Source organism: Tachyglossus aculeatus, chromosome 5 (genome assembly GCF_015852505.1).
Source record: "Tachyglossus aculeatus isolate mTacAcu1 chromosome 5, mTacAcu1.pri, whole genome shotgun sequence".
NCBI lineage: Eukaryota > Metazoa > Chordata > Mammalia > Monotremata > Tachyglossidae > Tachyglossus > Tachyglossus aculeatus.
Genome location: NC_052070.1, coordinates 18,923,122 through 18,938,451, shown reverse-complemented (window position 1 = coordinate 18,938,451; position 15,330 = coordinate 18,923,122). Strand labels below are relative to the sequence as shown.

Genomic DNA, 15,330 nt, shown 5'->3' with positions numbered 1-15,330 from the left:
ATCTGGAGAAAATATTTATAACTCTTACACGGATTGCAGTATTAATTATGTCTGACCGTCTTTTTCACCCAAACTGTTTGTATAAATTGTTATTACTGCTTTCATGTCTTTCTGACACCAGCAGCGAGAACATAAGGAGTACAGAAGATGTTTCGGAGGATATTAAAATTAGGACTGAGGAGATTCCTTCAAATACCAGTATCAGTCATACCGAAGTCACACTTGAAAACGCCATGGAAGTTCACAATCGAATGTTAAGCAAAACTTGGGATGAAACTAATGACCAGGTGGATGTATCTTGCACTTTGACTTCAGAGTCTTGCCGGGAAAAAGTTGGCGAGAACGAGCAGAGTTCCGGTAACTGTAGTACGGCATTGTTACAGGAGACTGAGAACAGTTCTCAGGAACCGCCTCTTCCAGAGCAGGAATTGTATAACTCCTTCCACTTTTGGAGGACTCCTCTTCCTGATATAGACTTAGATCTAGAGCTGGAACAAGCTCCTGAGGTGAGATCCTGCCCAGGGAGTCCGGAAGGGACCGAGGAAGACACGGCACCAGGGTCTCCAAATATTTCCATGGCTACCCGGAAGGAACTTGAAGAAATGATAGAAAATTTGGAACCCCATATTGATGATCCAGATGTTAAAGGTACCCATGCATTTAGTTCCTCTCTCAATGCTTCCCGATATGGAGCTGTCCAAGGACTCATTCTAAAATTGTATTTCTTAAATAATGTCTTAGAAAAAGTCTGATGTGAAAATGGCATTATTTTTGGTTAATTAAGAAGTGACAAATTTCATGTGACTAATTTTCAATAGGTCTTCATTTCATAAAGTCACATTGGTTAGTTATGTACACTACCTACCACATGCCTTCAGTTGTTTGGTAAGCAAATAATCATTAGCTGTGCAGTTTTTCTTTGAAATGTTCTCATAATGGTAACAGACTATTTAATGCCAAGTTTTGAACTGCCACACTTTGATCTAGGTTTAGTTAAACTAACAAGTATATATCAGTAGAGCCAGTATTAGTGTTGTTGGAAGAAGGGATGTGGGTCTTCTTCCAAGGCGAGCCATAATAACCATTTCCCTTTCTGAGGACCGGAAAGTGATTTTTTAAGTGCGCTAAAGGACCTTCCTGCAACAGAGAGGAAGGTCAATTAGGCCAGTTGGGGTGGACTTTTAATTTATTTGACCCCTTCATAAATTATGATTAAAATCTGGAGTACTTCTGATTTTGGTGGTTCGGCTTTAGGTACAGTGAACAAAAAGCTACACCCTTGAGTGGAAGAGGAAATACATTAAGGCTGATGCAGCATCAGGACTTAGGCCACTTAAAAGTAGTAAGTGATAGGCACGAGCAAAGAAATACAAAAAAGCAATATGGTAGGCCTTTGGAATTAAATTTCCACAAAATATCATTCTGGAAAAAATTCCAACAGGTTCTAGAAAGGGCTGGATAAATTTAGAGGCAGAAGGTCCATAATCAGGAAGAGGTTAGGGATTGGCTATCAAGGAGGACCAACCCACACAGTGTTCATGTAAGTATTTCGTACAGGAACTAGAGGAAGAACAAGGCTATAAAGTAATAGTACAAATAGATCTGGGTCTATCCTAGTGCAGACCATTGAGCTGACCAAGTATGGAATTGCTGAGGTTTTTTGGTTCTTTTGACAACAGTTGTGAGCATCCTTCATCTCCCCCAGTCAATGGTAATGGTATTTATTGAATACTTACTGTGAATGCAGAGTACTGTACTTAGGCTTTGGGAGAGTACAGTGCAACAGAGTTGGTATATATGTTTCCCACCCACCAGCTTACAATCTAAAGGGGAGACAGACATGAGAGTATAAAATATGGGTACTTACATAAATGCTGCGGGGTGAATATTAAGTGCTTAAAGGTACAGATCCAAGTGCACAGGCAACTCAGAAGGCAGAGGGAGTGGAGGAAATACGGACTTAGTGGGGGTAAGCCTTTGAAGGAGATGTGATTTTTAATAAGGCTTTGAAGGTGAAGAAAGTAGTGCTCTGCCGTATATGAAGGGGAAGGGAGTTCCACGCAAGAGGGAGCATGTGGACCAGGGGTTGGCGATGAGATCAGTTATGGAATTTGAGCACTTACTGGGTGCTCACTAAGTGCTTTTGAGCATAAAATAAAACAGAGTTAGCAGGCACGCTCCCAGCCTGCAAGGGGTGTTCGGTCTGGAGATAGATGAGATTGAGGAACAATGAGTAGGTTGGCGTTGGAGGAGCGAAGGGTTCGGGCTGAGTAGATCATTGAGATAAGTTAGGAAGGAGAGAGCTAATTGAATGCTTTAAAATAATAATAATAATAACAATGATGGCATTTGTTAAGCACTTACTATGTGCCAAGCACTGTTCTAAGCATTAGGGTAAATACAAGGTAATCAGGTTGTCCCACGTGGTGCTCACAGTCTCAGTCTCCATTTTGCAGGTGAGGTAACCGAGGCCCAGAGAAGTGAAGTGACTTGCCCAAGGTCACACATCAGACAAGTGGTGGAGCCGGGATTAGAGCCCATGACCTTTGACTCCCAAGCCCGTGCTCTTGCCACTAGGCCATGCTGCTCCTCTAAAGCATTCAAAGAGTTACTGTTTGATGCAGAGGTGGATGGGCAACCATTGGAGGTTATCGAGGAGTGGGGAGACATTGACTGACATATTTTTAGAGAAATGATACAGTCCACAGAGTGAAGTAAAGACTGGTTTGGGGAGAGATAGAGTCAGGGACATCAGGGTGGCATATAATTAGTGCTTGGATTAGCGTTGAAGCAGTTTGGACGGATAGGAAAGGGTGGATTTTAGAGATATTAACGTAGAACTGGCAGGATTTGGTAACAGAGCGAATATGTGGATAAATGAGAGATGAGTTGGATATTGCCAAGGTTGTGGGCTTGTGAGACGGAGGGTAGCGGTGTTCTCTATGGTATTGGAGAGGACAGGGTTTGGGTGGGGAGATGAGGAGTTCTGTTTTGGACATGTTAACTTGGAGGTGTCACAGGGACATCGGCAGAGATGTCCTGAACCAGGAGGAAATGTGAAGCTCCAGAGAAAGCCATAGTGTCAAAGGCAGCTGAGAGATCCAGGAAGATTAGGGTGAAGTAGAGGCCATTGAATTTGGCAAGAAGGCCACTGGTGACCTTAGAGAAAGAGAGAGGGCAGTTTCTGTGGAATGAATGGGGTGGAAGTCAGAATGGTGGCAGGGGGGCGGTCAAAGAGAGAGTTGAAGGAGAGGAATTGGAGGAAGTGGGTGTAAACTCTTTCAAGGAGTTTGGAGAGGAATGGTAGGAGGGAAATGGGGCAGTAACTGGAGGGAGCCATGGGGCCAAAGGAATTTTTTTTTTCTTACTTTTCAGTTAGGGGTTACATGAGCATGTTTGAAAGCAGAGTGGGAAGAAGCCATTGGGAAATGAATGGTTGAAGATAACGATCAGGGAGAGATGGAAGGGGGCAAGCAAGTGCCCCTGTGGTAGAGGGTTCTTTCTTTGGAACCACACAAGAGTTGTTCTACTGCTGTGCAACCTCCATTTTTGAGTACATACATGTAAAATATATTCTAAAATTGATAGCCACACCAGATGATCACTCTCATGAGATGTGCTGAGAGGACAGAAGCAACAGCGCTTCAAGATCTTTCTAAGGGTAGAGACATCGTAAAACTTAACATTTGCGAATTTGAGGCTCCATCCTGTGGACTGGTGTTCTAACTAAGGGACCTGCTTCAGTTATCTCTAACTGTTAGAGAGAATGGAAATCACTGGTGTTCTCACCAATCTGTCTTGTCTTATGTTGTCGATTCGTCTCCGATCCATAACGACACCACGGACCCATCTCTCCCAGAACGTCCCGCTCTCCATCTGCAGTCGTTCTGGTAGTGTAGCCATAGAGTTTGCTTGGTAAAAATCTGGAAGTGGTTTACCATTGCCTCTTCCCACGTAGTAAATTTAAGTCTCCTCCCTCGACTCTCTGCATGGGTGAGTTTTGACTTGTAGCAGATTGCCTTCCACTCACTAGCCACTGGCCAAGCTAGGAATGGAATGGGTATGCCTCTGCTTGACTCTCCCTCCCGTAGCCGAGACTGGAAACTCTCCAGGTGCGACCCTGAGAGGGGCCACCAATCTGTAGCTTTTTTTAAAAAAAAAATCTTCCTGGCTTCCTGAACTGGTTAAATAATCTCTTCTCCATTTCCCCACTGAATCTTCTATAAGTCTTTTCTTTTTCCTATCCACCTCTTTTCTCTTCCTGACTTCGTTTCCAATTTTTTTTCACCACTCTTCTCCTTGGAAAATTCCTAAATTGAAAGGATGAGAAGTGCCCCTCATGGGACAACCTGATTAGCTTGTATCTACCCCAGTGCTTAGAACAGTGTTTGGCACATAGTAAGCGCTTAACTAATACCATAATTATTGTTATTATTATTTCATACCCTAAAGGCTAAATAGCAAAAAACGCTGCTGCAGTGATTTCCTCTCAAGGTGAACCTGCAGTAAGGTAACGTCCTCCTACCTACTTAGATATGAATAACTATAAAATAAGTAGTACCACCGCCCCACCTATCCTCCTATCTCCTCCTCCCAACACACCCCCTAGAGATTTCAGTCTTGATGTTCTCTGCTTAAGTCAATAAGTTTCTTTTAATAAAGTTCTTTTCCTCTGGAAGACTAGGTAAACCAAAGTGGAGAAACTACAGGAAGGTTCAGTCTTTATAATCATCAGTCCTGTTTTGAGTATAATGGAACCATTATGTAGTAAAAACTTTATAAGAACTCATGTCTCCTTACATTTAACTTCCTTAAAAAAATGTGTTAATATTTTGGTGACACAATGAACCTACCAATTACCATATGTCCATCTTGCTGGTGCAGTGTAACCTACACCCAGCAGCCAGAATCATCTTTCTTAATCACTGGTAAAATCAATCAGTCAGTTGATCGTATTTATTGAGCAATCAATCAATCAATCGCATTTATTGAGCGCTTACTGTGTGCAGAGCACTGTACTAAGCGCTTGGGAAGTACAAGTTGGCAACATATAGAGACAGTCCCTACCCAACAGTGGGCTCACAGTCTAGAAGGGGGAGACAGAGAACAAAACCAAACATGTTAATAAAATAAATAGAATAAATAGATAAATAAATAGAATAAATAGAATAGATAGTAAGAGCACTTACTCTGTGTAGAGCACTGTACTACATGCGTGGGAGAGTACAATAAATCATGTATTATCCCTCCTTAAAAACCTAAAAGTGGTTCACCGTTGCTGTCACAACCAATTCAAACTGCCCCTAGCAATTAAATCTTCTTAGATATCTCCTCCAGTTAAGCAAACTTGTTTTCTGCTCTCCCCACATAACTTGGTGCCCCTTCATTCATTCATTCATTCAATCATATTTATTGAGCGCTTACTGCGTGCAGAGTACTGTAATAAGCGCTTGGGAAGTGCAAGTTGGCAACATATAGAGACGGTCCCTACCCAACAGTGGGCTCACAGTCTAGAAGTGGGAGACAGAGAACAAAACAAAACCTATTAACAAAATAAAATAAATGGAATAAATATGTACAAATAAAATAGAGTAATAAATACGTACAAACATACAAACATATATACAGGTGCTGTGGGGAGGGGAAGGAGGTAAGGCGGGGGGATGGGGAGGGGGGAGTTCTTCATCTTTGTCAAACCATCTCCCTCTTTTTCAAAGCATTATTAAAAATCCACTTATACATGCAGCTTTCTCAAGTTAACCTTTTCAAATCTCTGTTCTGGTTCTCCACAACAGCTACCCCAGCACTGATACATTTTCTTGGAATCTTAGTGTAGGTAACTCTATTGTTGAGCTTGCCTCTGCCTTTTACACTTTGCCTAATTTCATAGGTATTCCCTGCCTTATGATTGTAAGCTCCTCAAGGACAGAAATCAGAGAAATCAGAGAAGCAGTGGGGTTTAGTGGAAGGAGCACGGGCTTGGGAGTCAGAGGTCGTGGGTTCTAATTCCGGCTCTACCACTTACCAGCTGTGTGACCTTGGGCAAGTCACTTCACTTCCCTGTGCCTCAGTTCCCTCATCTGTAAAATCTGTAAAATGGGGGTGAAGACTATGAGCCCCACATGGGTCAACCTGATTAACTTGTATCTACCCCAGTGCTTAGAACAGTGCTTGGCAAATAGTAAGCGCTTAACAAATCCTATCATTATCATTATTATTATCATATATGGTGTTCTTTTGTAAAGCCCCGCAACACCATAAAAGGGCCTAAACTGTTCAAGATAGCACACCGACCTTTTTAACTCAATTTGGAAATTTTCCTGCGTAAGCTTCCCCCAGTTAAGTAAAGGTCAGTGGACTGACCAGAAAGTGCATTTTACAATCTACCCCCTCCCACTCAACCTTCTCATCTGCACGTGATCCTTTACCACATAGTGGAAAACAGGCCTACTTATCCTTTACCTCCGGGATGAACAGACGTTGCCTGCAAAGGAGCCACCACCCAGCCCCTGAAAGGTACCCAGCCCACATCTGGTGTCAACCCCTAAGAGGAGAAGGCATCAGATCTCTCCAGGGAGGCTACACAAATGAGGAAACCAGGCACAAACTGCAGATGCAGTGGATGAGAATAAGATAATTAACCTTTGAGGTGATAAAATGACTAGAACCATTGGCTCCATTCATTTAGTTTTTATTTTACTTGACTCACTGTAACAACTGTCCTCCTCTTTCCTCTTCTTTCCCACTCATCAAGGAGCTTCATAAGTTCAAGTCTTTGTGTGCATGGAGTTGCTGATGAAAATTGTTAGAACATGTCAGGGGGAGAGGGGGAATTCTCCATTGGAGAATGCGGCATAATTAAGAAAAGATCAGGGATCATCCCAGGGTGCCATTTGGGAACCTTAGTCAGGCTTCTGGTGCCAAGAAAACTTGTGTCTTTGAACCACTGATTGGAAAGGACTGATGGTCTCATGCTGCGTTCTTAGAAGATGTCTTCCTCCACAAAACAATCCACCCTCAATTCTAAAGTACCTCAAATTCACAGGGAAAAAACATGTATTCTACTGTCCTAAGTGCTTAGTACAATGCTTTGCACATAGTTGGCACTCAATAAATACCAGTGATGATGCTGATCATCATCATCAATCGTATTTATTGAGCGCTTACTGTGTGCAGAGCACTGTACTAAGCGCTGATGATGCATTTCCAGTTGCGGACCATGCCTTTTTGATTAACGTCTGCAGATTTTTTTCACAAAGTTTCTAGTTTTGGAAAATGAGAGTTCATATATCCTCACTTAGGGGACCGACTCACAAAGAACAGCTTCAGGGAAGGGGTCAAAAAGTCAGTTGTGAAGACTATGAGTCTGTTACAGAGCCTGAGCTATGCGGACTGCAATGGTCAACAAATGGATTTTGTAAGTGCCGAGCTAGAGAAATCCCCTCAGGATGAAGTATTAATAGCAACTTCAGATTTCTCCCTCCCGCTCTAAAGAATTGATGCCCAGTGATGGTGGGATTTGAGACAGAACTGGTTCTCCCAGAGTGAGGACACCAGCCACACTTGAGAAGCAGTATGGCCCAGTGGAGAGAGCACAGGGCTGCGAGTCAGAAGGACCTGGGTTCTAATTCGGCTTTGTCATTTGCTAGCTTTGTGAACTTGGACAAGTCACTTAACTTCTCCGTGCCTCAGTTTCCTCAAATGTAAAATGGTGGTACCTATTCTCCCTCCTATTCATTCATTAATTCATTCAACTGTATTTGTTGAGCGCTTACTATGTGCAGAGCGCTCTACTAAGCGCTTGGGAGAGTACAATATAACAATAAGCAGAACCATTTCTTGCCCACAACTACTTAAACTGTGAGCTCTGTGTCCCTAATAAATGTGTACCTACCCCAGCGCTTAGAACAGTGTTTGACACACAGTAAGTGCTTAATAAATACCAAAAAAAAAATAATCATGTGGTACGGAATGAACGCCTTGGAGAACTATCCTCTCTGTCTGTTGTTTTGACTGCTATTCATTTAAGAAGGAAGTTTCTTCTATTAATTTCCTTTCCAAAGAAACTTAATGTCTTATATTGAAATAAAAGAAATAAAAGCAGAAAACAAGAATGGAACATAGCTTTCTTACCGGTGTCCTCCCCGGATTTAAAAAATATCAAGTGGTTCTGAGAAACTGAAATGTGGTCATTTAAAAATGCGTTAGGTAAGGCTGATTGGATTTTTTTTTTGAAGTACCAACTATTATGATTTTATTTTTTTAAATAACATCTGCATTCAAAAATATTCAGCATCCAAATCAAGGTTTAAATAAAGAGGGGCAAAGTTTTACCAGAATAAAGCCAATATATAAATGCATCTCTTGCATTGTAAGAGCTACTTTTCTCCACAAGTTTCACCAAAGTCTCAAATGCCGCATCTGATGATTAGCAAAAGAATCTCGTATATTTTAGTAATCATTTTACTGAAATATCCGTTGTGACTTGATATATAGAAAAACAACTTCTGTATATACAGCTACTAAACACTCAGCCCAGCAGTTGTATCCTAGCCAACTGAGATTCACTGGCATTTCATCACTGTACTTTACTGTATTAGAGTTTGGATTTTTCTGTCACTAAAGCAATGAAATATGGAAGTAATTGTACAGGTATACTTAATAATCCTGTTGGGTCTTTTTATAAGCATACTTGGAGAAAGAAGCTGTTCAGTATTTTTTTGCAGTGTAACATCCTTTCTAGAAACAAGATTTGTAACATATTGTGTATATTACATATAATTTTCATATAATTCTGGTATTTTTCCCTATCGTCATTATGATATTTCAGTACTTTTACTGTGTGTCAAGCACTTGGGGTAGCTACAAATTCATCAGGTCGGCCTGAGTCGCTATCCCACAGGAGCTCACAGTCAATGTTGTTCACCCTGAATCTGAGACAGCTAAATAATAATAATAATAATGGTATTTGTTAAGCACTTACTGTGTGCCAGGCACTGTACAAAGCACTGGGGTTGATATAAGATAATTGGATTGGACACAATCCCTGTCCCTCATAGGGCTCACAGTCTTAGTATTACAGATGAGATAGCTGAGGCACAGAGAAGTGGTGTAACTTACCCAAGTTCAAGTTACCCAAGTGTTGGGTAGGGACTGTCTCTATATGTTGCCAATTTGTACTTCCCAAGCGCTTAGTACAGTGCTCTGCACATAGTAAGCACTCAATAAATACGATTGATGATGATGAAGTTCACACAGCAAGCAAGCGGTGAAGCTGGGATTAGAACGCAGGTCCTTCTGATTCCCAGGCCTGGGCTTTATTCACTGGACACGCTGCTTCTCAATAATCATCTGTAATTTATTTATTTATGTATATATATTATTGTCTGTCTCCACTTCTAGACTGTGAGCTTGCTGTGGGCAGGGAATGTGTCTGTTACATTGTGCCCTCTCAACTGCTTAGTTCAGTGCTTTGCACACAGTAGGCACTCAGTAAATATTGAATGAATGAACAATCATAAGAAAATAGTTGTCTCAGATGAGTTCATTTGGTGGATTTGATTCTGGATTTCTTAAGACCTTGTCTTTCATTGTGACTCGGCTCAACAAATGTTGGTTTACATCACCAGTCAAACAGATATACCACTCCCTAGATACTCTTTGCTGTGCTTTGCTGTGTCTTTGGGTGATCTCTCTGTTTTACTACGATACATTATTTCAATACCCCGCCTTCCCACTGCTGAGTTTGCAAATACCCATGGGATAATCCACCTTTCAACCTTGAATTTTCACTGGCAGTGCACATTTGTTGAGCCTAAAATCCAATCTAACTTGGACAGAACTGCAGATCCTAAAGTAAGCCAGCTGTTCATCCTCATCTTAATCTATAGCTTTGGAGCATTAGGATATGTGATTAATAAGAGCCCTATGATCTGTCCAGAATCTCTTGTCAGGCAAATTAGGGATAAATCTGCATTTCCATATGAACCTAAACTGCCAAGCCAGTTTGCTTCTAAAAAGTACTTCTGTTTCCTAAAACTGGTAGACTTTAAATTGTAGTATTTCAGCTAGGATCCAGCAGCTCATTAATGGCCATAGCACTGCTTTAATTGAGATTACAGCAAGAGACAAATTCTGAAGAAAAGGCCATTTTTGCCCATTTACCTGAGAATTATTTCCATACCTGCAAGACTGCTGTGTAGACTGTTTCTCAAAGTAGATACACCAAAGATAACTAATTTATTTTCGGTGATTGAGGTGTCCTGGTGAAGTGTTTTCCTGTGTAATAACGATGATTTTTTTTTTGTTAAATACTTGCTATGTGCCAAGCACTGTTCTAAGTGGTGAAGACAGCTATGGGTGCATTGCCAATAGAGCAATGCAGATGCATTTTCTAGATAGATATGCACCCATCAAACAAGAGAGCTACTTAAATTCTACCTTCCTTAAGGAGCATATTTCCATTTAAATTCACTCGCAGGGGTTGATGCCCTCCATAAATCCTAGGGAGGTGAATATTAAAGGAGAAATTCCATTCCCCCTTTAGACCCTCTGGTAGTTTCTATTTTGTGACTGCTAAAAAACAGGAAAGAATTTAATGAGAGCTCGTTTCCCAGGGGCCACTCTCTTCACCCCACTTTAAAAAGAGAAGGGAAAATTAACTTTCAGGAGAGAAATGGGGATGAGATTTTGGATGTTCAAATGCAGCTGCCAACAAAGACCTATGTAATTACCATCATTTTATATTGACAGGGTTTTTGTGACTGCTCATCTGCTAAAATGACTTAGTAAGTCAGCATTGTTGGTTTCCATATATTTGATTTGTGTGCTACCAAAATGTAATTAACTTGTACTGAATTTGCTTTTTTATTAAATTGGAGCTCTGCTCCCCACTGCGTAGCATTTATTTGTACTAACAAGAATAATATACCATAGTAGTTCACTTTTGAATTTCCCCTGAAAATGTATCAATACCTTCTTCACTTTTCTCTTGAGGGACTTGTGTTGAATCATCCTAGGAATTGTTCAGCTTCTCTTCGTTTCCTGAAGGGAGTATTAAGTTTCAGGGACGCCGTGCGTGACTAAAATGCCGGACTCTTATTTGTAACATAGGAATTCTTGAATTGATTTTCATTGTATCACCTTTTTTTTTGCCTGTAGCACAACTGGAGGTGTTGTCTGCTGCATTACGAGCCTCCAGCCTAGACACTCAGGAAGAAATGATGGACAACTTAGACAGAGAAAATGACTTGCAAGATGAACAGAGAGTCAAAGATCTGCTAAACTGTAAACTAACTCAGGATGATTCTGTGCCTTTAATCAACGATGCTGTTGAGGTAACGACCTGGTGCAGTGCATGTCATGTGAGAGTAATATGAATTAGAAATCCTGACCACCTGTATGGGGAAGAGTTATAGCTAAATTTTCCAGTCAGACCAAAGCGATGTCCGTTCCCTTTGTTGCTGATTCTTCAGCTTTGCATACTGCATAAAGTAGAAGTAATTGTTCTTACCGCATCCTGTCCTGGACATCTGCAACATATTGACCGCTTGGACAAGTTAAATCCCATTCCTGTCTACATGGCTATTTTAGTAGCATCAATGTTGATATAGCTTACTGCAGTGAAATAGTCTTACTGGAAACAAAGCCCTTTTTTAAGGACAAGAAAAATTAACTCTTCCCTTTTCTTTTTGGAGAGGCGCTTTGTTTCCGATCGGATCATTTCACTGCAGCAAGCCACACAGAATTCTGAGCAGGAGAAGATCGGGACTTGAGGCCAAGTGGCGGAGGGCCAGTGGCATTATCTGGACTCTGGAGTGTGAGGGTGGGTACTATTACTAGCATCACCTTTGGTTTGTACTTGTAGCTGTTCTTTATAATGTGTCCCCCCCCCCCGCCAACCTTTGTACCCTCCTTTATCAAACTGGCTCTATTTTCCCTTGTCACTGTGCAAGGAAGTGGCCACTATTTCATTCTACAGACCGCTGGAAATGGGATAGAAGAGACAGATGGCTTCCTCGCTCCTTTCCTCAAAACTGTCATGAGGGGGGCCCATAAAATTGTCATGATATATTGTTTCATTCATACCAGAGGCAGTTAGCAAACCTGCATAAAGCCATAAAATCTCACACGCTTTCGACAGTGTTGTAGATGATAAGCGTACAAAATGTAGATCCGTCTCATTTCACATTCCCACTTAAGAAGAATGCACTTTTTCAGTGGGAAGCGGGAAGAAAAATAAAGGGATTGGTCGTCACGAGAAACAGGAACGGAGCCTAATTTTTTCATGTCATATCTTATCTAGATTGAAGGGTTTAACACTTTTTGGAGGGTAGTTCTGAATCATAGGCATGCTTTTTGAATCGTCTTTGATTTCTTTAAAAGTATTCTTGTTTTCATAATATTTAGAATCTATATATTTTGCATTAAGTTGTTGAGTTGATTTAAGAGTGGAGAACAGTCAATTTGGGACACACTCAGCTATGTTTCCCTTAAGCATTTTTGGATAAAATGCTGCTAAGAAATTAGTGCATTTCTCTGACTGGAAGGGAGTGTCATGTCAGAATCAATCAATCATATTTGTTGAGTGCTTACTATGTGCAGAGCACTGTACTAAGAGCTCGGGAGAGTACAGTACAACAGAATTGGCAAACACATGCCCTGTCCATATTGAGCTTCCAGTCTAGAGTGGGGATAGGCATTAATATGAATAAACAAGTAATTATATGTAATTTAAAGATATGTACATAAGTTCTGTGGGTTTGAGGATGGGGCGGATATCAAATGTCCAAAGGTTACAGATCGAAGTGCGTAGACGAAGCCGGAGGGAGAGTCAGATGGAGAAAAGAGGGCATAACTGGGGAAGGCCATGTGAGCCCCACAAGGGACAACCTGATTACCTTGTATCTACCCCAGCGCTTAGAGTAGTGCTTGGCACATAGTAAGTGATTAAATGCCATAATTATTATTATTATTACCATAATTATTAAGGTCTTGGATTCTGTTCCTGGCTGTCACTTGTCTGCTATATCACCTTGGGCGAGTCACTTAACTTCTCTGTGCCTCAGTTCCCTCATCTGTCAAATGAGGATTAAGACCGTGAGCCCTATTTGGGACAGGGACTGCGTCCAGCCCGAATATCTTGCATCTATCCCGGCGCTCAGAACAGTGCCTGGCGCATTGTAAGCATTTAACAAACACCATTATTAGAGTTCCAGGCTATGGGGAGGATGCGGGAAAGGGGTCAGCGGGGAGATAGAAGAGATCAGGGCCCAACAAGTAAGCCGGCATTAGAGGGGCGGAGTGTGTGGGCTGGGCTGTAGAATGAGATTAGTGAGGTGAGGGTAGGATAGGGCCAGCTGATGGACTGCTCTAAAGCCAACGGTAGGGAGTTTCTGTTTGCAGAGGAGGAGTGGGGAGACACGGACAACGTTTTTGTTGATAAATGATCTGTGCAGCAGTGTGAAGTTATGGATTGGGGTGGAAAGAGACAGGAGGTCAATGAGGAGGTGGATCCAGTAGTCAAGGTGGGATAGGATCAGTGCTTAGGTCAGTGGTAGCAGTTTGAATGGAGAGAAAAGGGCAGATTTTAGCCATGTTGTGAAGGTAGACCTGACAGGATTTGGTGACAGATTGAATATGTGGCTGGAATGAGAGAGATGAGTAGAGGATAACCCCAAGGTTTTGGGATGAGAAAAGGAGGATAGTGACGTTGTCTACACTGATGGGAAAGATACGGGGAGGACACGGCTTGGGTGGGAAGGTAAGTTCAATTTTGGGCATGTTTAATGAAGTGTTGGCGGGACATCCAAGTAGATATGTCTTGAAGGCAGGAGGAAATGCAAGAATGCAGGTCAGGGCTGGAGATATAGATTTGTGAATCACCTGCATAGAGATCAATCAATCAATCAATCAATCGTATTTATTGAGCGCTTACTGTGTGCAAAGCACTGTACTAAGCGCTTGGGAAGAACAAGTTGGCAACATATAGAGACAGTCCCTACCCAACAGTGGGCTCACAGTCTAATAGAGATGGTAATTGAAGCCATGGGAGCGGATGAGTTCTCCAAGGAAATGGATGTAGAGGGAGAATCGGAGAATCGAAGGGGAGAATAGAAGAATCAATAAATCAGTGGTATTTACAGAGCACTTAATATGTGCAGAGCACTGTGCGAAGCACTTGAGAGAGTACAATGTCACTGAATTAGCAGAACCACTTCCTGCCCATAAGGAGTTTACAGTCTAGAGGGAATGATTAGGTGCACAAGGACTCTAACACATGTTTACATTCTTGTCAAACACTGCACTAAGGAAATTGTGGCATTCTAGGACACTTGAGTTTATTTGTTTTAAATGGAGAGAAAGAGGGGAATTATGTTACAATCTTAAAGGTAAGAAATGTAAGCCATATGTACAGATGGGTTGACATCAACAATCCTTCTTTAAATCGTTTTTCTAAACAGAACATGGATTCCACTCTTCGCTATATTCACAATGATTCAGACTTGAGCACCAATAGTAGTTTTAGCCCTGAAGAGGAAAGAAAATCCAAAGTACAAGTAAGTCGGCGAACACTGTGTTGATTTTCTTTTTAACTCCTTGTTTAAATACCCATATTTGTTCCCTTTTATCTTACTCGCGGTAAATTAGTTCCAATTTCATTTTGAATAACTTTGGTCATGCTGGTTCTATAACCTGTAATCGCCTTAAAGCTTTTCTGTTTTTTAAATACTCTTAACAGCTAGGCCCTAGTGCAATGAGGGAGGTAGGAGACTGGAGCTCTTCCACTCCCGGGTGTGAGGGCAAATCTCAGGCCCGGAGTCCCTGAGATGGGTGGAGAAATGGGACGATTTGGGGCCGGAGTCACCAGGTCTGATGGTGACCTGAAGGAGGGATGGGTCAAGCTGAATGAGTTGCCAACCCCAGCTTCCAACTCTGGGCCATCCTGGGGGCCTGGAGGGAGGTGGGGCAAGTCACTCCAGTATCTCTCTGCCCCAGTTTTCTCATCTGTCAAATGGGGGATAAAATACCAGTTCTCCCTCCTACTTATAATGCTGATGGAATTTGTTAAGTGCTTACTGTGTGCAAAGCACTGTTCTAAGCACTGGGAGGATACAAGGTGATTAGGTTGTCCCACGTGGGGCTCACAGTCTTAATCCCCCTTTTACAGATGAGGTAACTGAGGCACAGAGAAGTTAAGTGACGTGCCCAAAGTCACACAGCTAACAATTGGTGGAACAGGGATTTGAACCCGTGACCTCTGACTCCAAAGCGCGGGCTCTTTCCACTGAGCCACGCTGCTTCTGGGGTGTCTGACCTAATTATCTCATA

The 15,330-nt window shown here is 41.9% G+C and overlaps 1 protein-coding gene and 1 pseudogene across 4 annotated transcripts in view; one reads left to right on the top strand and one right to left on the bottom strand.

Moving 5' to 3' along the window:
* The window catches only part of PPP4R1 (protein phosphatase 4 regulatory subunit 1), a 147,423-nt gene that overhangs the window by 116,066 nt on the left and 16,027 nt on the right, over positions 1-15,330 (top strand). For 3 of the 4 annotated variants that reach the window (XM_038746652.1, XM_038746648.1, XM_038746650.1), the window contains exons 11-13: positions 122-648; positions 11,161-11,336; positions 14,463-14,558. In XM_038746652.1, the coding sequence (XP_038602580.1) occupies positions 122-648; positions 11,161-11,336; positions 14,463-14,558 (799 nt within the window). The remainder of the gene's footprint in view (positions 1-121; positions 649-11,160; positions 11,337-14,462; positions 14,559-15,330) is intronic. The other variant, XM_038746649.1, reaches the window with a different exon arrangement.
* On the bottom strand, positions 4,004-4,130 carry LOC119929216 (annotated as a pseudogene).